Here is a 24,566-nt window from a genome sequence, read left to right on the forward strand (position 1 = left end):
ACTAGGAATAAATTTAACCAAGGAGGTAAAAGACCTGTACTCAGAAAATTATAAGACACTGAAGAAATTGAAGAAGGTACAAATAAATGGAAGCATATATCATGCTCATGAATAGGAAGAATTAACATTGTTAAAATATCCATACTACACAAAGTGATCTATAGATTCAGTGCATTCTTATTAAGATAACAATGGCATATTACACAGAACAAGAACAAATAATCCATAAATTTATATTGAACCACATAAAAACTTGAATAATCACACCAATCTTGAGAAAAAAGAACAAAGTTGGAAGAATCACACTACCTGATATCAAACTGTACTACAAGGCCATCATAATAAAAACATCATTATATAGGCATAAAAACAAACTTATAGATCAATGAAATGGAATAGAGTCCAGAAACAAACCTACCCCTTTATGGTCAATTAATATTTGACAAAAAAATGCAAAGATACACAATAGGGTAAAGACAGTCTATTCAATAAATGGTACTTTGAAAATTGGACAGATACAGGCAAAAATAAATAAATCTAGACCACCTTCTTACACCATATACAAGAATAAACTCAAAATGGATTAAAGACAAATATAAGACTCAAAACCATAAAACACCTAGAATAAAACAGGCAATAAAATTTGACATTTCTCCAGTCAGAGAAAGATGAATATCACATGATCTCACTCTTATGTGGGATATAATGATCAACATAAATTTGATGAATAAGAATAGATCCAGAGACAAATGGTAGGGGGGGGGGTTAGAGAGCAACCAAGGAACTTGTTTGCATGCATATTAGCATATCCAATGGACACAGGTACTGAGGTGGTGGGGCCTTGCCTGGGATGGGAATGGCTGGGGGGGGGGGGCGTCAATTGGGGAAAAAGAAGACAAATGTAAAACTTTAGACAATAAAAAAATTGGCATTTCTTTTAGTAATATTTTTTTCTGATATACTAGTATCTCCTTGGACAAGGGAAGCAAAAGAAAAAAAATTAACAAATGGACCTCATAAAACCAAAAATGTTTTTACACAGCAAAGGATACCATCAACAAAATGAAAACACAGCCCACTAAATGGGATAATATATTCTCCAATGATACATTTGATAAGAGGTTAATATCCAAAATTTATAAAGAATTTAGAAAATTCAACACCAAAAGAACAGCAATCCAATTAAAAAATGGGCAGTGGACCTGAATAGACACTTCTCCAACGAAGACATGGAGGTGGCCAATAGACATAAGAAAAGATGCTCAATGTCACTAATAATCAGAAAAATTTAATTAGAACCACAATAAGAATTGACCTCACACCTGTCAAAATGGTTATCATCAATAAATTAACAACCAAGAAATGTTGGTGAGGACTTGGAGAAAAAGTAAGCCTCATTCACTGTTGGTGGGAATGCATGTTTGCACAACCACTATGGAAAATATTATGGAGTTTCCTCAAAAAATTAAAAATGAAACTGCCTTATGATCAAACAATTCCACTTCTGGGGAGTTATCTGAAAAAACTCAAAATACTAATTTGAAATAATATATGCACCCCTGTGTTCATTGTAGCATCCTATATAATAAAAGGCTAATATGCAAATCGACCAAACAGTGGAACGACCAGTTGCTATGATGCGCACTGACCACCAGGGGGCAGACGCCCAATGCAGGAGCTGCTCCTGGTGGTCAGTGTGCTCCCATAGGGGGAGCACTGCTCAGGCAGAAGCCGGGCTCATGGCTGGCGAGGGCAACGGTGGTGGTGAGAGCTTCTCCTGCCTCTGCTGCAGTGGGACATCCCCCAAGGGGTCCTGGACTGGGAAAGGGCGCAGGCCGGGCTGAGGGACCCCCCTGAGTGCACAAATTTCATGCACCAGGCCTCTAGTTATTTATAATAGCCAAACTATGGAAGAAATCCACTTGTCCATCAATAGACAAGTGGATAAAAATACGGTGGTATATTTTTAAAATGGAATACTTCTTAGAGATAAAAAGAATGAAATATTACCATTTGCTGCATCATGGATGGACCTAGAGGTTATTATGCTAAGTAAAATAAGTCAATCAGAGCAAAATACCATATTATTTCACTTATATGTGGATTATAAAGAACAATATAAATGAACATCAAAACAGAAACAGGCTCATAGATACAGAGAACAGATTGATGGTTGCCAGCAGGGATGGGTTTGGGGGACTTGGTGAAAAAGGTGAAGGGACTGAGAAGTAAAAATTGTTAGTTACAAAATAGTCATGGGGATGTAAAATATAGCATATGAAATATAGTCAACTAGAAGCCCGGTGCACGAAATTCGTGCACGGCGGGGGGTTGTCCCTCAGCCCAGCCTGTACCCTCTCCAATCTGGGACATCCCTCTCAAAATCCAGGACTGCTGGCTCCTAACTGCTTGCCTGCCTGCCTTCCTGATTGCCCCTAACCGCTTCTGCCTGCCAGCCTGATCACCCCCTAACCACTCCGCTGCCAGCCTGCTTGATGCTTAACTGCTCCCCTGCCAGCCTGTTTGCCCCCAACTTCCCTCCTCTGCCACCCTGGTCACCCCTAACTGCCCTCTCCTGCAGGATTGATCACCTCCAACTGCCCTCCCTCGCAAGCCTGGTCCCTCTCAACTGCCCTCCCTTGCAGGCCTGGTCCCTCACAACTGCCCTCTCTTGCTGGCCATCTTGTAGTGGCCATCTTGTGTCCACATGGGGGCAGGATCTTTGACCACATGGGGGCAGCTATATTGTGTGTTGCAGTGATGATCAATCTGTATATTACTGTTTTATTAGATAGGATAGAGGCCTGGTGCATGGGTGGGGGCCAGCTGGTTTGCCCTGGAGGGTGTCACAGATAAGGGTGGGGGTTCCCTTGGGGTGTGGGGCGGCCTGAGCGAGGGGCCTATGGTGGTTTGCAGGCCGGCCATGCCCCCTGGCAACCCAAAGGGAGGCCCTGGTATCTGGAATTTATTTTCCTTCTACAATTGAAACTTTGTAGCCTGGGGCGGCAGCCATTTCTGGAGCGGCAGCCATTTCTGTGGCAGTTAATTCACCTTCTACAATTGAAACTTTGTAGCCTTAAGCGGGTGGGCCCGGCCAGGGTGTGTGGAAAGCTTTGCTTCCCCTGTTGCTGCCGGCAACCCTGGCCTGCTCTCTCAAGCTCCATTCTGCTGCCATTTGTTTGAATTTGTTTACCTTCTATAATTGAAACTTTGTAGCTTGAGTGGAGGCTTAGGCCTGCAACGGCTATGGAAAGCTTGGCTTGCTCTGTTACCTGGGAAACCTTGCTCTCTGTGGCTGTAGCCATCTTGGATTGGGGTTAATTTGCATACTCACCCTGATTGGCTGGTGGGCATGGCTTGGCTGGTGGGTGTGGCTTATGTAGCAGAGTGATGGTTAATTTGCATATTACCATTTTATTAGAGAGAATAACATTGTAATAAATATGCATGGTGCCAGGTGGTACTGGAAATGGGGGGGGGGGTAGTTTATAAAGTATATGATAGTGTAACCACTATGCTGTATACCTGAATCTAATACAAAAATAAGATTTAATGTAAACTGTAATTTAAAAATGATTAAAATATTTGAAAGGTTAAAAAAATGAAAACATTAGGATGAAGTTTAGAGTAAGGATTAGGCTTAACATTTGGGTTGAGGTTAGATTTAAACTTAGTGTTAGAGTTAAAGTTAGGTTTAAGGTTGAGGATAGAACTAGGGTTAGGTTTAAATTATGGTTAAGGTTAGAGTTGCATTTAGGATTAGGTATAAGTTTGGTTTTAAAATAGGAATGTTTAAAAATGAAGTTAAAGGGGTTTTATTGAAAAGGAAAAGTAACAAGATTACATTTTTAATAAAAAGAACCTGAGTTTTGGTTTAATGGTGTATAATATGTTTTTTTCATAAATTAATAATAAAAAGTTTCTAATTCAGGTATTATAAAAATAACCCTGGCCAGTTTGGCTGAGTTGGTTGGGCGTTTTCCCATGCACTGAATGAAAGGTTGCCAGTTTGATTCCTGGTTAGGGCACATGCCAGGGTTGCTGGCTGGATCCCCAGTAGGGGGCGTGCAGGAGGCAGCTGATCGTTGTTTGGTTTCACATGGACGTTTCTCTCTACCTATCCCTTCCTCTCTCTCTAAAAATCAATAAAATAAAAAAGAAACAATACAAAATTTTCAATAAATAAATGTATAAATAAATACATTAATTAATTAAAAACACTGATGGAGAAATTGAGACATAACAAAGCACATAGTGATATAGGCACATAATGCTTAAGAGAACCTTTGCTGTAACAGTATGTATTCAATTTATAATGTGAGCTAACATGTTGGGTGGCTCCTGCTTTTGTACATAACTACTTACACCAGTTTGTTACCATAGTATAGTAGCAAATGACCAATAAAGAATTTTTTGCCCTCTCAAAAAAAAAACACAATTTTTTTAGTATGTCTGCCTTCTATTGGACCATGGCCCTCTGTTCCTGCTTCATGGTAGTCTGCTATGCTAGCATGGCTATCTGCTCATATCAGGGTTGCCATGATACACACATTGTATGAGCACAGATCATATGTGCACACATCATAGTTAAGGACTAATATACCAAATACCTCTTCACATGAATCATGGTTGTTTAAGCATATACAATAGTTGTCTTAAGCTACATGGATACTTTATTATGCTTGGAGGCTCTATGTTCAAATGTCATCGTTTTCAGTTTATGTACTACAGTAACTAGAAAATTCACCAAGTTTGTCATGAGAATTTTGGGTTTCTGCTCATCTCTGCACTTGTTTGCACTTGTTTGATGGTCATCTGATCATGTACCATAGATGTATGCGTGTTCATTTAATACTAATATCTGCTAATGTGCTACATTTCTCTCTACAGGGTTGGACCTGTTTTGTAGAAATTTGCTAACTTGTGAAGGCTACCTGTTCCAGTAGTATGTAGAGTTTTAATAACCAATATCATCCCAATACATTTAATTTAAAAATTTAATCATGGTATAAAAATAACAGGTCTTAAATCTTTAAATGTACATTTTAGTAGAGTTATGTATATTCATATTGTTGTGCAACAGTCCAGGAGGTATGCTTTTTACAATTTTTAAAATATGTTTTCATTGATTTTTTAGAGAGAGAGGCAGGGAGAGGGATATATATATATATATATATATATATATATATATATATATATATTGATGAGAAGGAAACATTGATTGGATGCCTTCTGCATGCCCCCTATTGGGGATCAAGCATGCAACCCCCGGCATGTGCCCTGACCATGAATCAAACCAATGACCTCTTGGTGCATGGGTCGATGCTCAAACACTGAGCCACACTGGCTGGGTAGGTGGTATGCTTTTGATAATGTACAATGTCTTAATGGAGTGAGTATAGGGTCCCTCTTATCTTGTTCAGTGACTACTATGCTCATGTGCTATGGTTTTCTGACATTTAGCATGGTTAAATTGTTTTACCATACATATCTCCACATGCATTGTAATAATGAGGTTTGCTAACAAAGTGTCATAGTAGTTTGGGGGCACATATTATGTCCAACTTCTTCTATATATGATAGCAGTCTTCTCATACATAATGATTATTTGAACATGCACCTTAGTCATTACCGTACTTTCCGGCGTATAAGACGACTGCGCGTATAAGATTTTCCTGGGTTAAAAAGTCGTTTTATACGCCGGAAAATACGGTATATTGGACTATATTGATGGGATTAGATATAATGGATTAGATATATTGGACTACCGTATTTTCCTGCGTATGAGATTACTTTTTAACCCAGGAAAATCTTATATGCCCAGTCGTCTTATACGCCGGAAAATACGGTAAGTTAATATAAAATTCTTCTATTTTTATGTATCATACTACATATCATAGTCTCTCCTTCCAAATCATGGGTATTTGCTTCTGTTCATTAGCACCTATTCGTAGTGTGAAGGTTCGCTGCTTATTTATCACGATTATTTGAATGTAACTCATACTAGAATAGCATAGTTGCACACACACTATTAATCTCTTTGCTTATGCAGCATGGCCATCTTCTCCAGGATCATTAATTATGCATTTGTGTTTTCTGAGCACCCACCATGGTTATGTCTTACATTTCGTGGATCATTTCTGTAATTTGGACTTATATCCTGTACCAAGTCTCTTTGTTCCTGTAAAGTAATCGTCAATCTTGCATTGTCTAAGCATTGATGTTTGTCATGTGACTGATCATATAACATTAGGATCTTGGAAAAAAAGATGGCGACCGGCAGGAAGGTAGGGAGAGAGAGAGTGTGAGTGAGGAACCCATAGAGGAGAGTGTAGACGTGTGAGGTGTGTGTGTGTGTATGAGCTAGGGTCAGTTAGATTCTGCAGGTCTTCCAAGGGGCTCCCTAACAGGGCAGCCCTAGACGGCGGAGCCCCGTGCACAAAGCGGACACTTCTCGGCGGCTGGTGCGGACGCGGAGACCACGCCATCTTGGGAAACAGAGCTGCCTGAGACTCGGATCCTGGCTTCTGACACAAACCAGGACCCTGCAGCCACTGGGGACAGAGAACTGCTATCACAGCTTCAGACCAACAAACAACAAGAATCCAGACTTCCCCGCAGATTTCCGTGAGTCAAAGAGCCTATCCCCCTCCCTGCAGGCGCGCAGATAGCGCCATAGTAACTGATAGACCCGCCCCTCCCCCAAGCTGCTGAGCGCCCACAGGCACGCGGAAAGCGCCATAGTAACTGATAGACCCGCCCCTCGCCCAAGCTGCCGAGCTTTGCACAGGGACGCGCTCCCCTGTAGGGAATTTGGCGTGCACGGGACAGAAGCAGCTCCCAGTCGGGGAAATCTGTCAGTGCGCACAGAAGGCTCTCCTTCAGGGAATTTGGGGAAATTTGGCTTGCGGGTCACAGCTCCCCCTTCGGGGATTCTTAGAGCGTGCACAGAGGGGCTTCCCTTTGGGGAATTTGACGCGCAGGACGGACTCCGCCCCCCTTCCGGGACTCTGGGAGAGTTCACGGAGCCAGCTCACCTTCAAGATTTTAAGAATGTGTGCTCTAGCTGGTTTGGCTCAGTAGAGAGAGCACACACAGGACGCAGCTCCACTTCGGGGAATTTGGCACGCCGGACACAGCTGCCTGGGATCCCTGACTCACAGCGCATTCACACTAAGAGCCAGCGACCCCAATTGTTGGTGCGTGCACACACAGGGACCCTGATTCTCAACGAGAAACCGCACAAGGCAACAGAGACTTTGCCACTCGAGTCTTGGTGCAGACACAGGGAAACTCTTGACTCCTGGCACATGCTAAGGATATCATTTTCGGCACATACCAACAGCGTGGTGCAGACAGGGCCCCTGATTCTAAGTGTGCACACGAGACCACACAGAACACTGGGGACACTGACCCTGGGCAAGTCTGGTTCCCGCCAACCAAAGGCAGCCACACGTCCTAGTGTCAGAGTACTTCAGTGAAACTCGGGTGGAGCGAAGTCCCCACAGCACACAGCCCAGGTCCACGCAAACGGAAGCTTGAGCTTTCTGGTAATAGCCAGAATGGGGAAACGAAATAACTCACAGAGGAAAGAAAATGTGGAGTCGCCAAGAAAGGAAATTAGTGAAACAGAAGCTTGCAACATGACCGAAAAGGAGTTCAGAGTAATGGTCATGGAATTTATACATCGGATGAATGAGAAAATCAACAACTTATGCAAGAATCAGGAAGAAATGAAAAGTGATATAGCTACAATCAAAAACACCATGGAAAGTTTCAACAGTAGACTACAAGAAGCAGAGACCGAATTAGTGAGTTAGAAGATCAGGTACAGAAACAAGCTCAATCTGAACAGCAATTGGAGAAAAAAATTAAAAAGCAGGAGGAAAGCCTAAGGGAGCTTCGGGACAACCTGAAACGAAGTAACATGCATATAATAGGGCTGCCAGAAGGACAAGAAGAGCAGCAGGGATTAGAAAATCTATTTGAAGAAATAATGACAGAAAACTTCCCAGATATGGGAAAGATAAAAGTTACGCAAGTACAGAGAGTCCCAAGCAGGATCAATCCCAAAAGACCCACACCAAGACATGTCATAATTTCAATGGCAAATATAAATGATAAAGAGAGAATCCTAAAGGCGGCAAGAGAGAGACAGAGAGTTACCTACAAAGGAACACCCATCAGATTGTCAAATGATTACTCAACAGAAACACAACAAGCTAGAAGTGAATGGAAGGTGGTATACAAAGTGTTGCAAAGGATCTGCCAAAGCACTGTGGATGTTTGGACATATATTATGGTTTCTGCCTATACTAGAGTTGTCTGTGCATACACCATATTTTCTTACTTATATGCCATGAACTGTTCTGTTTTTGTTCATTTCTATAAAATGACCATCATCTCCTGTGCAGCTTTGAATCATGAATGCCACAGCACATATATTAGATTGACAAGAAATTGCTGTTTTGTAAAACAAAATTGTTGCATATTAGTCCATAATTTTATGTGATACAACCTAATACTATGACTACTTATTCCTATATGTAATGTGGACATTTCATTATGTCAGAAGTCCATGTTCTCCAGTATCATAGTTTTCTATGCCTATACCAGATTGTGTTGGGGAGCCTGTAGCTAGTGTATTAAATTAAGAATATTCAGATTATATAAGCTGTATAATGAGGAGGCACAAGCCACCTACACAGGGTTTTCAGGAAAATTGTTTAATTGAACTGTATCAAGATGAGAATCAATCCTAATTATGCTATAAAGAGATTCCAGGTCTTAATATTCTGGTGTTTTCTACAATACTTGACTATGACAAAGGCATTTGTGGCAATAAATATCAGAGAGAAATGGTGGAAAATAAAATGAAGACATGAGAGATTAATTTAAATTTTTGGATTATAAGAGATGACTGAGGCTGAGAGAAATTCTGTGAGTCACCTAATCAGAAGAAGACAAGGAAAGAAATGGAGCTGTAACCTAAGGCTACTGTTTTAGAGCTCTTTACATTACCTTTACTTAGATGGGCTCTGTTAAATTTAAAGAGGGGTAGGTTGGCAGTGAATTTTGGTGACATTGATTAACTGGAGAATGGGAATTGTCACATCAAGCATTAGGTAACTAGATATCAGGGAAGTTAAATGAGTCTAATAGAGTTAAAATGTTTTTTGAAATTTCTTCTTTCTCCTTTCCCTTGCCTACTTATTTCCCCTTTTCCTTTCCCTCACAGGACTCTCCAAGTTGGTGCCTAAGAAGATGATAATCAAAAGAATGAGTTACTTCTACATAACCAGCTTTGGGCTTCTCTTCCTGATTAATATTCCCCCTGAAACAACTGGCCAAGGGGAATCAAGACGACAGGAACCTGGTGATTTTGTGAAGCAGGATATTGGCGGGTAAGATGGCTTAATGCTTAAAAAAGAATCCTGTGATAAATTCTTGTCTTGGACAAAAACCTTATTTTTTTTCCAGATGAACTAAAGTACTCTGGTCCTTGATACTAGACATTGCATTGAATTTATAAAAGCATAAACAGCTCCGACTTTCAAGGTAGAAAGAGATCTCTTGGGCAACTTCCTAGCCCATGTTTGAATTCTCTCTATAACACCCAAAAGGCAATTCTGTCCAATCATTTGCTCTCAGTCTTTTTTAAATCTTCAATCTGTCCCTTATTTTTTATTGGCTCTGTCCTATTAATATTTAAATGTGATCAAGAATCTTCCATCTTAAATTTAAACTTTCCTTCAGATGGTGCCTTAAATATTTTCTCCTCTTTACAGTCATCCTTCTTAAAGGAGTGGTTTTCTTTATTTTCTCTATCTACCTTTCACTCTGCTCCACTGGTGCTGACTTCCAACACCAGAATTCTAAGGCAACTTAAGCAACCAACATGGTCAATGTTGACTCTGTTGCTAAAATGATCACTTGTCTGTTCTTATCTCTCTATATAAAAGCCTAATATGTAAATTTCCCCCTCAGGAGTTCAACCGGGAGTTCAATTGCTTGCTATGACGTGCACTGACCACCAGGGGTCAGTGTGGAATGAATGAAGGCCCCAGCTGGCATCCAGAAGGCCCTGATAGCGTGTGATTGCCAGCCAGTCCTAAGGACCCTACCCGTGCATGAATTTTGTGCACCGGGCCTCTAGTACAACATAATTTCTTTAGTACCATGTGGCAAAATTCAGCATTGTTGACTCTTTCCTCCTTCCTTAACTCCTTTTTATTATGAAATAAAACATCCATAAATATGCATAAAATAAATAAGTTTAAACATAATTCTTTCTTTGACTTCAGAGATACCACAATGCCCTGGTTCTTAGATTAGGTTCTCTAGAAACAAGGCCCAGGACAAAGACTCTTGTAGTAGTCCAAGTGGAAGAAAACATATTCCTTTTTTTTTAAGGGAATATGTACCATATTTCAGTGCCTAGTAACCTGATATCATTGAATACAGCTGGAAAGAGATCCACACAATTGCTCTCATGAGCCAGTGCTAGCCAGATCCAATAATTAAATATTATTGAGGACCTGAAAGAACTTTAGTTTATGTGGGTTATATCTATAAACATTTATAGCATTAGAAATTAGAACAGAGAAATTCTTTTTATTATTATTATTTTAAAAATAATTCTTTATATGTCCCCTTTTTCCCCCCATTGACCCACTCCAGCCCGCCCCTGCCTCCTCAGCCCCAAGCCTTCAGCACCCTATTGTCTTGCCCAGGAAAAGATTTCTTAAGCAAATGATTTATTGAGAGAGTGCTCTCAAAGAAAGTTATATGGAAGTAAGAGAAGCAAGTTGGAAAGAGGAAGAAGTAAAGCAAAGGCAATTTCACTTAAAGTGTAGCTTCCATTTGACCCCACAGGGTGCTATAGAACATGAATGACACTAAAGAATTGGCCCACCTTGAGGCAATGGACTTGGGCTTTTGTAGCCTCACCTCAATCATTCATTGCCTGAGGACTGAATAGAGGAAGAGATAACCTCCTAGGCTCCCTTCAGCTGATGGTAATACTCTAAAGTTGTTGTGGATGGTTTCCCTGGCCTGATAAAAGAGATCTAGATATACCACCAATATTACACCTGGGTTTCTTTATACTTTTATGTCTATGCTTTCTATAATATTTTCTACAATATTGCACAGCTATATCAAGGCTTTTGTGATATGAAGATCTTTTGTAATCTGGCAATCTTCTTTTCCGTTGTTCATTGCACAGGTAATGGTGGCTTTTGCTTTTTTTGTTTTGTTTTGTTTTTTGTTTTAATTCAGGTGCTCTTTTTTACTATATAGACTCCTAAGTGACTTAATCCATCCCCATGACATGGTTACCTTACATATATACCAATGACTCTTATCTCAATTACTGTTCCTAATTTGGCTATGGTCCCATATTCTTGGAAGCATTAAGATTTGCTTCTAATTCTTTTTGCAGGGTTGATTACCTTAATGTACTCTGAGTCTTTCCATCTCTGGGCAGAGGGCTATAGAACTGGACTAATATGTCTTTAGTACATGGCCCATGTGAGGTTCTTTTTGTTCTTTACCCCACTCTGGAAAAAAAAAAAGATTAATTAAAAGTATCTGATTTCAGTGTGCAATAATAGATATTCTAAGTAAGGAGGAAGTTCCAAATACACAAACCTTATCTCTTCAAGTATTTACATTAAGATTTTTCAATATTCATATTATTGCAGGTGTCCTAAATCTAACTATATATTGGACATGGCCACTTGGCTACTTCATAAACTGTTTAAGCTAACTATGTCTAAAATAGTAGCATTATCTCCATCTCTCTCCTTCAACTCTAAAAACAAAGAACAAGCAAACACAACATGTATCCTGTTGCTCAAGCCAGAAACTTGGAATCATTTTGGCCAATTTTCTACCCTTCACTCTTCAGATTAAATCAATCACCAAGAGCTGTCATTTTTACCTCCCACATCCATTGGATTCATCTACTTTTTTCCAACTTTCCCGCTACCACTCCAATGTAATATAATGTTTTCTTCTACTTGGACTACTACAAGAGTCTCTAATTGGTTTTACTTCCTAGAATCTTGCCCCCATTCAGAGTAACTGTCACTCTGTAGCTAGTGTTTCTTCTACAGTGTATGTTAAATCATATCTTTCCTGTTTAGAGTAATTTAATGGATTTTTATTGTCCCTAGATTAAAATCTAAACTTAACATGATTTTATAAGGCCCATTAAGTCCTAGGCTCTACCCATCTTGTCAGCCTATTTCTTAGTCCTCTTGTCACCAAATTCTGTGTTATTCAGCTATATTGAACTTCTTTTGACTTTTTTATAAAACTTCTTTTGATACAAAATCCCATTTCATTCAAGGAATATCATTACTAGAAATGATCCCCTTAGCCTTGAAATAGTTCAGTATTACACAGTGTATTTTATTCTTTGATAGTGGTTTTTCTGTTCTCATTTCACATTTGGCTACGGTCCCATATTCTTGGAAGCATTAAGATTTGCTTCTAATTATTTTTGCAAGGTTGATTACCATAATGTACTCTGAGTATTTCCATCTCTGGGCAGAGGGCTATAGAACTGGACTAATTTGTCTTTAGATACTTGGCCCATGTGAGGTTCTTTTTGTTCTTTACCCCACTCTGGAAAAAAAAATAATTCTGCTTTATTAACTTTTCATGTATCTGATTTCATTGTGCAATGATAGATATTCTAAGTAAGAAGGAAGCTCCAAATACATGAACTTTATCTCTTCAAGTATTTTTATTAAGATTTTTCAATATTCACATTATTGAATATTGCAGGTATCCTCCCTTTTCCCTCCTTTTGCCCACTCTACCCATCCCCATCTCCGCCTCCCTTGGCCTTCACCAAATTACTGTCCTTGTCCATAGGGTATGCATATATGTTCTTTTTCTAGTCCCTTCATATTCTTTATCCACTCACCCCCACTCCCATCCCCTTGGGCACCAGCCAGTTTGTTCGATGTGTCCATGCTTCCAGTTCCATTGTGTTCATCAGTTTATTTTGTTAATTAGATTCCACATATTAGTGAGATCATATGGTATTTGTCTTTCTCTGACTGGCTTATTCCGCTTAGCATAGTACTCTCAAGGTCCATCCATATTGTCACAAAGGATAAGAGTTCTTTTTTTTTTTTTTATAGCTGGGTAGTATTGTGTTACTGTACCATAGCATTTTTATCCACTCATCTTATGATGGGTACTTAGGCTGTTTCCAGATGGTGGCTATTGTAAATAACGCTGTTATAAACATAGGGATGCATATATTCTTTTTGATTGGTGTTTCAGGATTCTTAGGATATATTCCCAGAAGTAGGATTGCTGCGTCCAAAGGCAGTTCTATTTTTTAATTTTTTGGGGGAAATTCCATACTGTTTTCCACATTGGCTGTACCAAATGGCATTCCCACCAACAGTGCACAAGGGTTCCCTTTTCTTCATATCCTCGCCAGCGCTTATTGTTTGTTGATTTATTGATGGTAGCCATTCTGGCAGGTGTGAGGTGATACCTCAATGTTGTTTTAATTTTCATCTCTCTGATGATTAGTGACCTTGAGCATTTTTTTCATATGTCTATTGGCCATCTGTATGTTCTCTTTGGAGACTTTATTTTTATTTATAGTTTTCATATTGCATTATGCTAGTTTAAAGCATATATTTAAATAATTCTTACTATGTACCTAGCATGAGTCTAAATCCTTTACATATGCTGACTTATTTTTTATAACAGATCTGCTAGCTAGTTGCAGCTGTTATTCCTGTTTTAGAGATGAAATATGGAAGCATGGAGAAGTCAAGTAACTTGCCAAAGCTCACACAGGTAAAAAGTGTCAGAGCCAGGACTGAAACCCAGACAACCTGGGTCTTAGAGTTCATGTTATCAACTGCAACAATATATTGCTTTTCATGCATTTGGTCACTTTTATTTAAGAACTAGGCACATGTCTATTTCTTTTATGTACATGAACATTTAGGTTCATATAGTGATCCCTCAATCTCTTAATACTTAATATATCAGCCACAGACTGACTGGCTGGCACTTGCTAAAATGGGGCAGGTCCAATTTTCTTATAAGACCTGAAGGAATAAGAAATACATTTCCCTTTTGAAGTAGAAATGTAGCATTTGTGACACAGGCCATGGATGGACATTTGAAGCCAAGATGAAGAATACATGGTAGGTGGTGCTATGACTTCCTATTGCATGCATCACGTCATAAGGCAAGGTCGTCTCAGTATTACTGATGCTAAATATGATCTCTTGATTAAGGTGATGAACATCAGGACTCTCCATTGTAAGAATACCAGCCATCAGTACTGATTGAGATATTTGAGCTTTTGCCCATGGGAGTGGGGGAGAGAGATAAGAGATAATCAGGAAGAGTTTTGCACAAAATCAACTGAGCTCCAACAGACTTTCATGTAATGTGGATTTAGAATATTGGTTGATTGAGCCAACTATAGGCTATCACCTGGAAGGGTGTCTGTATATATCTCTTCAGCATATTGATGTCAGTTAGTTCTTCACTACAGTTCCCTTCTTTCTTCCTCCCCTCCCCCTTCCCAATGAATCTGTATCACTTTTAGCACTCTGTTCACTAAACCAGGCAATCTTTCTACTCTTCACTGGGTTTCAATGCCTCTCTGGCCAAAGCTTCCTTTATAGCTTTTGGTTGATGGTGAGCCAATATTTGTTACTATTTAAACTTGAATAATGCATTCAAGTACATAAACTATTTTTTTTTAAAAAAGAAAAAAACAAATTGTGAATACATCTAGATATTAAGCATTAATCTTGGAAATTTTAATATAGTATTTAATATCTACAATAATAAAAGAGTAAGATGCAAATTGACCGTACCTTCACAATGCCCACCAGCCAATCAGGAGTGAGTATGCAAATTAACCCAACAAAGCTGGCAGGTTAATTTGCATGCGCAGGCACCAAGTGGCCGGGGGCAGGGCGACGACGCAGGCGTTCTGCACTGCCCCAGCTGCTCTGGGTCTCTGGGCAGCGTGGGAAGGCTGAAAGGCGGCTCCGGGCAGGAGCAAAAAGGCAGCTCCAGCTGGAGCGAAGGCGTTGCCGGCCGCCAGAGGAAGGAAAGCCCATTCTTGCACGAATCTTCGTGCATTGGGCCTTTAGTATGAATAATAATACAACATACCTATGAAGTTATTTTAATTTTAAAGATGAGAAAACTTACTAGAGGTGTTATATGAATTGCTTAAGGTTACATAACTGATCAATTCAAATGCATGTCTCCAGATTCTTTAAGCTTAGTTCCATTTTTCCTTCCATGAGTATCTATTTTATCATTTGATTATCTCAGAAACCCTGTAAGCAGGGAAAGATTACTTACCTTGTTTTACCTTTTTTCCTTGCTCTATCGCAACATGTAGAACAGTAATAGGTACATAGTTTATGCTTAATAAAAGATGTATTGAATGATCAAATGAATTTAATTAGGTTTATGAATTAAGGGGGAAAATGGGGGCTCAAATGAATTTTCTGGTATTATTAGCTAGAGAGTGACAGTTTAGAGCAAAACTGTTCAATTCAGATGTTTCTACTATTCTGTAGATCTTTCTCAGTGTCTTTTTCAGAACAGGAACTTTCTCACTGCTAAGGATAAATATTGATGGGGATACTATTGAGTGTTTCTTAAGACTCCTCAAATGTTATTCTATGTCTTTTATAGCCCTGAGTAACTGGATGCTAGGAATAGTTATTATGTATCTACTAGTGGCCCGGTGCATGAAATTCGTGCACATTAAAAGGGAATTAATTAGAGGAAATATTTTAATATTGCTATTTGCCCTTTCTCTATAATAGAAGTGTCTGGCCGGCCCTACCCCCACTGGATGACACCAAGACCTGGCCGGCCCCACCCCCGTCAAGCCCTGCTGGGCGGGGGATGCAGCCTCACGTCCCGGCGCGGGGATGGGGGGCACAGCCTCAGGTCCCTGGCCCCAGCACCAGGACGGGGGTCATGGCCTCAGGGGGACCCACAGAGCCAGAGGCGCCGAGACCCGCCTCTGCAGGTCCGCACACACACAGCCTCCTGGTGATGGATTGTGACGGAGTGAGGGCATCATGGCGTGACGGCATGAGGGCATGACGACCATTTGCATACTAGCTCTTTACTATATAGGATTAATTGCAATCTCTGGGTCCAAAGTAAGAATGGGGAAGGCAAACCTAAGGAGATACAGCACTGTAACTTATTTAACTGGTCTATTCAAAATAAATCACAAATACAGCTGGCATGAGAACCCAAGATTTCTGACTTTTGATTTGTTACTTAATTTCACACCATGCTTCTTGAGCCTTTGCAACTACCATTTCTTCCACAATTTTCTCTTTTCCCTAAACTATTTAGGGCCTTTATTTCTAGTCCTGTCAAACCACAATAAGCTCCTCAGGAGGGCCTGATTAGGTGGTTAGTAAAGTAACTAATGCTTTGAAAGGCTTACAAAAGGCATCCAAGATGGAGAAGTAGGAGGTAGCTAAGCATTACTAGAAAACCAGAGAACTTAGATTACAGTCTTACCTCTCAGTAGCAATATGTCTATGGGCAAATTTGGTGTCCTCTCTGAGTTTATTTCCTTATGTATAAAATGAGAGATTTTAGGGAATCTCTTAAGAGTTCTGATAACTTGAACATTTCATGTATTACTATAGCTTTGTTGCCCTATCTCCTTAGGTAGGATGTAAAAAGACTAGATACAATTCAAAGGTTTGTCTGGTTCTGTTGTTCTATGAACCTATGTTTCTCTAGGCTAGAAAAAGGGTAAGTTCTTAGTTTAAAAGTTTTCCATGTTTTATTTTGAGTTCCTTTCATTTATGCAACAAAATTTGCTGAATCAATTTTATGCCAGGTACTATTTCTAAGGACATTCTGTCCAGAATTTCTCCTTGTGTTTCTCCACTTCTGGGTTGGGGCTGGATCATTTGTTTGGTAAAGCTCATGCCAATGCTGGAATAAGAGTACAAGTATAGTGACCACTGTCTGCCCTCATTCATAGGTAATCATTGTGACAAATAGGAAGTGCTTACTGGTTTGGTTAAAATACAAGGCTATTTAATTGACCCAGTCTATTGATTGAAATCTTCTTGAATTAAAGTGTTTAGAGATGTAATTGTTTTTTATTAAAAACCATTCTTTTTCATTTATTTTCCTTCTATTGCCCCAGACTCTCTCCCAAACATGCCCCAGATATTCCTGACGACAGCACTGAAAACATCACCATCTTCACCAGAATCTTGGATCGTCTTCTGGATGGCTATGACAACCGGCTGCGACCTGGTCTTGGAGGTCAGTTATTATTTTAAGATCTTCTGCTTGGCTATGTTCATCTAAAAAGGTTCTTTTAAAAATATATATTTTTTTTATTGATTCAGAGAGGAAGGGAAAGGGAGAGATAGAAACATTAATGATGAGAGAGAATCATTGATCGGCTGCCTCCTGCACACCCCAAACTGGATAGAGCCCACAATCCAGGCATGTGCTCTGACTGGGAATCGAACCATGACCTCCTGGTTTGTAGGCTATGCTCTGAGCCATGTCGGCCATGGTAGATTGTTGTTGTTTTTTTTTAATCAGAGTTTTGGCTGTTTGTGCCTGTGTTCCAGTATGCAGCTTTGCCTTAGTGGCAGAACTGCAAGAGAAAAGAAAAAAAAGGTTCCTTCACCAAGTTTTGAATCCCCTCCATAAATCACCTGTTTGTTTGTGTTTTTGTTGTTTTTTTGTTGTTGTTTTTACTTTTCAGGGTCCTTGAGTAGGTGCTTTTATATTTTGTCCAGAGATTTTATTTAGAATCAGTGGGAGAGAAAGACTTCATTGCACTTAATCTACCATCTCCAGAAGCCACTTTAGTTCTGTTTTAATTTTAGTTTTTCACCATCTTTTTCTTATGGTCTAGTTGTTTTGTGGTTTTCTTCTACTCTGAGCCGTATTCCAAAGTGCATTTAAAATAGCATTTTAAAATATTTTCTCTATTGTGATATTGCTAATCCACTCCAGGTCCAACAAGTTTACTTGGCTCAATTCCTAATCCCAAGACTATTTCTTTGTATATCATGTCATCCACACCTACCCCCCAACCCAAGCTTGTAGCCTCAAACAGAGCCCTAAGCATCAGTTCAGCTTTGCTTTTTCTATCTTCTTTAAAAGGAGAGCCCCAGCTCCAACCAGTAAATACTCGGCCTGTTTCCAGCCTTACCTTTTTTACAGAGTAATATTTTAATCTCTTTTACTGCAGTTACTTTCAGACTCATAACTCTGGCTTTATCCTTACACCTTTGTTTTGTTGCTATTCCATGATATTTTGATCTTTTATTTGAAACAACTATATCGTTTTGTCATATATTTCATGCTTTTTATCTCTCATTATTGTGTGTTTGGATCAGAGTGGTTATACTGAGATATGAAGTTACTTGTGCCATCTTATCTGGAAGTCCCAAACACTTCTTAAGGATGGTAATGTATATGACTCTGGTAGCATCTTCTAATATATTTTGGCCTTGGAAAGCATAGTATTTTTTAATATTTGAATAATAACAAAAGCAGCTACCATTTTTAAATTAAATTTTATTGGGGTGGCATTAGTCTACATGAACATATAGGTTACATGTGTAGATTACTGTTATAAGATCTGTATATTGCACCATGTGCCCACCACCCAAAGTCAAATCTTCTCCTGTCACCTCATATTGGGACCCCTTTCTTCCCCCACCCTCTTCCCTCTGGCAACCACCACACTGCTGTTTGTGTTCATATGTTTCAGTTTTATATTCCACATATACGTGAGATCATATAGTGCTTAGCTTTTTCTGTCTGATTTATAACTACCATTTTTATAGATAAGGAAACTAAGGTATAATTAACTTGAAGTAGGACCAGTACTCCATATTCCTATACCAATGGTTTTGCCATTTATTAATTTTATGTTTAAGCTAAAATTCAGTAGGCCCTGGGAAAATACCAGAGCATCCTTGTAACATTTTGGGATATTTCAGCTGTTTTAAAGATTCTGTTACTTCTCCCCTGGCTTTCAGCTTTTCCTGTAGACATTGTGTTTTCTTGGTCATTGTTTGGGCACTGCATCAACTTCCTTCTCTAATTTTGTTATAATGTTGTCCCATGGAAACCCTCTTAGCTCTCAGGAATGGACTCTATTTGCAGGAAAGAGCTATGAATCTCTGTAGAGGCTGCTCTCTAATGTTTTCATTTCTTCTACAGCTGATACTGACATTTCTTTCCATGTGGATGGATAGTTCAACATATTTACCCTTTTCGGCTGGAACTACAAATCCAGATATTGCCATTGGTCCCTATCACAAGAAAGAGAAGTCACTAGAAAGTCTAAGGGAAAAGATATTCTAGGAAGGTGCTTCTGTAGACATATAGTAACACCCCTGGGAGCATTGAGCACAGCATCCTTTTTAGAGAAAACTGAAAAATACTGCGGGGGCCTGATGCAGCGGGGGCCAAACATGGCGGGGATCTCCCTTTTCTGTGTCCCACATGGAAAGAGAGATGAATGAACTGGTTCTAAATGGAGGCGGCCAGGGATTGAGAAATAATAGAAATAAAGAAAACAAGACACAGAAATAGATTCATGAAGCTGGGAGCCTGGGTGGATCTTTCTGTGCCTGGCTGAGGCCACAGAACAGATCCAGACTGCAAAGCTGAGGCTTTATTTATAATCAGGGACAAACAAGGCAATTGGCAATGTTCTTGTAAGTTTCACTTGTTTTGGCAGCACTTGCTGCCCTTCCCATAGCCCACTAGCTACCCAGGAAAGATCTAGGGATCAGTTACAGGATCAAGCTTAATTATGCTTAGAGGACTGTGCCCTTCCAAGCTTGGAACTTGTTTGTGACTTTGCCAGCAGGTCAGTCCGAGGCTTAACCCTATAACCGCTTCCTACAAATACCATTTGAATATTTTATTCCCATGGAGCAAAACCTGGATATTATTATTTTTTCTATCTCCTTCTTTACTGTTTTAGTGCTTATTTCTTCCCTCCCCCCCCCCCCTACGGTACCTATCTCTTTGCTCTTTGTTTATAATTTAGTGTTTCTGATCTATTCTGGGTTTAGAAACCAGAAAACCAAAGATTTATATAGTAGTTTTAAATGATCTTTAGATATTTCTGTGCTGAAACCCTTCATGTTCTAGATAAGGAAACTGAGGCTCAGAGAGATAAAAGTGCCATTCAAGATAATAGAGTTTGTCGGTAGCACTGCGCGGGTTTGTACCAAGATCTGAAATGAGATTCAGTGTTTTTTGCATTATATTCTGGGTAAGTATTGGGTTAGGTAACAAATAATAGGTGCAGGGGAACGGTTGCAGGAGAGAAATATCCAGAATGAGTGAAAGACAAATGCAACCATTTGAATTAAAACTTGAGATATGTTTTGGTGCTTTACAATTTAAGTATTAAATACTAGATTTAAAGGAAGATGAAATGTAGAGGGTGATGGAACAGAAATCAGTGTTTTTGTGGAATTGGTGAAAGGAGTTGAGTGATCTGAGTGCTCTAATGCCAACAACTGTATCTGGCTTGGGACTGAAAGGCATATTTTAGGGTCTCTTTAAGACTGAAATTCCTGAGAATTTTGGGAAATAGGCAGTTAATTTTGTTCTATACTCCCTGTGGGAGGGTGAAGATTCTAGCAATAGTGGAATGAAAGAGAACCCACAGCGATTAGGTAGGTAGTAATTGTTGTCTCTTTTAAATATTGTGGTATTTTTTACTGGTGTGTTATAAATATGCATTGTGTATAGCTAGCTATTGAAGATTTGCTGTACATTTTAGGTACCAGACACTAGATGGAGCAGCATAAATGCAGTGCTAGATTTCTAACAGACCAAATATGAAAGTTGTGAGTTCTGTCAAAACAGTCTGCAAAACGATGTGTGAGTCAACTGCAAAGTTTAACCCTTTGCACTCGCTTGCTTTTTTCTCGATCCCTTTATTCTACTCGGGATTTAATTTTTTAAATACCCCAGATTTTACAAAGCACGGCAGTAGAATAAAAAACTGGAGTTTCTTTTCATACAAACTTATTTATTTGGATTTTTTTATATTTCAAATTATTGATACATTCAAAGAGTATAAAAAGAGCTGCTACCGATGCTAACCGTGTCGAGTCACACTTGACATCCAAGTGCAAAAGGTTAAATTATAGCTCAGGATCTCTGACACAGACTCTTATAATTTCTGCTTCCTTAGGCCACCTGTTTCTGATTCCTCCAGAGACTTAGCCTGTAATTAATGCTTTTGGGAGATGGGTCACTGATTACTTACCCCCCAATGATTGTCAAAGACAAATGGAAAGGTAATTAGCATGAGAACCAAGCAATCCAGCTCTCCAATCCTTGAGGGCCTGTCAAGGTCACTGTAGCCCATTCCCTAAATCCATGTAGCTAGTTGACCCAGCCTGCTAGTCACATGGGACTTCATTTCCAGCAGCTTAGTCTCTCTTCAAGATGAAAAGTGTGCACAACAATAAACACTTATTCTCCAAAATTTCCAGTGATATGAAAAGTAAGAAAACAAAAATTTCAAAGTTTTATTTATTTTTTGTTTAGCTAACATCCCAATCCTCAAAGCCTCACTATTCTTAAGAAAACTGTCTTTGGGAATAACTGAAGAGTACATCTGTGCTTAAAATGATTTAAAGGGGTATAGTTAGCTTTTGTTCATATAATTGGTTTTAGGACCTTGTCTCTAGTGGAATTGTAACAAACTTTTTCTACAAAACATATTTCAGGAATGACAGTAAAATTTTAGACCTGAGCTAGAGAAAAGTGAATGGGGGATGGTCAGGGTCCATAAAACCATATCAAAAGAGGGGAGACACAGTCAATGGAAATAAGGATATTTAGTCTGAAAAGGAACAAGAAGAACAGACTAAGGGGTACTGTGATCACTTTCTTTTGATTTCTGAAGGTTTTTAAACCTAAAAAGAACAAGAAGCAGACCTGTTGTGTGGGTCCAAAGGGCAGTGTTTATGTATATGATGGGGTGGAACACTATAATTGGGGCAACTACTCTGGTTTCTGCTCAAAAGAGAAAATTCACAGTTTCTTGGGGGATCTATTTGATATGAGCAATATATTTAATATAAACATAGCGATCACTTATTGGCTTATCTTTATTCTTTTATATAAAAAACAAGCAGAAATGGCATAGAGACTGGTTGATGAGTTTCCCATTGATGGGAGACTCGATGCCACAGTAAATTTACAAAAGAAAAGATAATTCTATTTACCTTTGGTTTCAGAGGGTAACATTGGAAGGAAATTGGGTTCCCAAAGCAAATTAAGAAAAAGCCAAAGAGCATCTGAAAACACTTGTTTAAAAAGCAGTGGAAATTCCTCTTATCCACTCATTAATTTATGTTTCACATTTGTCTCTCCTAAGAAGACTGTAAGCAGGAGCTATAGTTTAAGTTAGAGCCATTATCAGGTTTAGTCTAATTCACTCATCTTTTCATTTATTCAAATGAAATGATAAATTTCTAATAATTCCCTCACACAGAGGAGCTGTAGTGGTGGGTAGATATTGTCTTCTATATCTGGGACCCAAGATCTTAAACTTCTGGGTAAGTTCTGTCCACCTGGCTTTATTGTATCACCTCTGGAATAGTATTAAACAGAAGCAACAGTTAATGTATACTAAACACTGGATCTGTTCTAACTGCTGGCCTAAATGTTGGCCATCTCTTTATTATTTTTCTTTATTGTTGAATGTATTACAGATGTCCACTTTTTAATATCATCTCTTTAAATTCTCTGAACAATTCTGAGGTAAGTGCTATCATTATTCCAATTTTTCACATGAAAAAACAGATACAGAGACAAAAGGCACATGAAGAGTAAATGGCAGAACCTGAACTCAAACCCAGTTAGTCATGCTTTTAACCACTGTGCCATACTTCTGCAGGACACTTCCCTGAGTATTGCTATATCCTGATTCAAGGCAGCTGGATTTTCTAGTCTGTAAATGGGATTTAGCCATTGGGTCTTGGTGGTCCCTGTGTGGAACACTGGAGCACTGTCAAGTATCCCTGTGTTTGCCTGGCCATTGAGTAGAGGGCCAGAGATCTAAGGATGATAACATAAATTCACAACCCTCCCTCACTTGAGCTGCCAGGACAATCCCTGGCTCCACATCCCTCTACATGAGAGATTTCTGGCTACTTTGATGAAAAGAGCATTACCTCTCTTTTTCTCTTAGCATCTTCTCTCTTGCTTTCTCTTTCTCTCTCTCACTCTTAGTACTGGCTATCTCTTGCCCTGTAACTTTCTGTATAGTTAGTTTTATTTCCTCTTACCAGTCTCTTTCTTTTCCACTGTCCTATTGTTTTACTTCTTCCTCTTCATACTTTCTTTCCATTTTCCTTCAATCCTCTTCTAATGACCTCTTTCCTATTCCTTTCTTTCCACTTACTTTTTCTCTCTTCCTTTCATTTTACACAACTTCTCCTAATATCTTTATTTGCCATATTCTTACCAATTGGGATAGAAATGGAGAAGAAAGAATTAGGTGTCCAGTGTACAATACCAAACTTCCCAACTTTTCCTGCAGTAAAGCCAGTGAAAGTTCTGCAGCTTGGCTAAGCCCTAATTTGGGAAATCAGACTTTCCCCACACTGTTTATTTCTTAGCAATCGATGGGTGCCTTTTAAATGAACACAAACAATTGAGAGAGGAGGAGCATCAGATTTGTACAAAACCTCCCAACTTCCATAGGCAGCAAAAAAAGCATGCCTTTTGTTACCATCTGGTACCTTTAGTTAGATACTTTTTGCTTGGTGCTACAGTCAGAGAGTTCCTAGTAGAGTTCCTCTGTTCTGAGTGAAAATTCAGAATTTGACTGGTCCCAAACCCTCGTTGTACAAGAGAGCAGCCAAAAGGAAACAGTCTTGGTAAGGCATTTAGCGAGCTAGGTTTCAAAGATCTAGAACGCAAGCCTTCCCATTCCAGCCCAAGACTCTTTTATTTTAGCTACTTCCCTTTCTACCACCAGTGACTCTACTCTCCCATTGAAACTACAGCAGTCTTCTGCCACTTGACTTTGCCACCATTCTCTCTCTCTCTCTCTCTCTCTCTCTTCTTCTCCTTCTCCTTCCCCTTCCCCTTCCCCTTCCCCTTCCCCTTCCCCTTCCCCTTCCCCTTTCCCTTCCTCCTCCTCCTCCTCCTCCTCCTCTTCCTCCTCCTCCTCCTCTTCCTCCTCCTCCTCCTCTTCCTCCTCCTCCTCCTCCTCCTCCTCCTCCTCCTCCTCCTCCTCCTCCTCCTCCTCCTCCTCCTCCTCTTCTTCTTCTTCTTCTTCTTCTTCTTCTTCTTCTTCTTCTTCTTCTTCTTCTTCTTCTTTTTTCTGTAGTCTGGGTCCCCTGTTTTTAGGCTGCATAACTATCTTGCAATTTTGCAATTATATTGGTTTAGAAAGTTCTTCTGTGTCTACCTATGTCCTGCCTGGCATACTAGATTCAAATATAATTGTTTGAATTATATTTGAATTTCCCATTAATTAATGAATT

At 39.4% G+C, this 24,566-nt stretch overlaps 1 protein-coding gene across 2 annotated transcripts in view; it reads left to right on the forward strand.

Annotated features, from left to right (window-relative positions):
* GABRA3 (gamma-aminobutyric acid type A receptor subunit alpha3) overlaps positions 1 to 24,566 on the forward strand; it is a gene marked incomplete at both ends in the record, with an annotated part of 224,130 nt that overhangs the window by 77,785 nt on the left and 121,779 nt on the right. For both annotated transcript variants that reach the window (XM_079765018.1, XM_079765017.1), the window contains 2 exons: positions 9,239 to 9,404; positions 17,207 to 17,328. In XM_079765018.1, the coding sequence (XP_079621144.1) occupies positions 9,265 to 9,404; positions 17,207 to 17,328 (262 nt within the window). The remainder of the gene's footprint in view (positions 1 to 9,238; positions 9,405 to 17,206; positions 17,329 to 24,566) is intronic.

The sequence above is a fragment of the Cnephaeus nilssonii genome (genome assembly GCF_951640355.1).
Source record: "Cnephaeus nilssonii genome assembly, chromosome: X".
NCBI lineage: Eukaryota > Metazoa > Chordata > Mammalia > Chiroptera > Vespertilionidae > Cnephaeus > Cnephaeus nilssonii.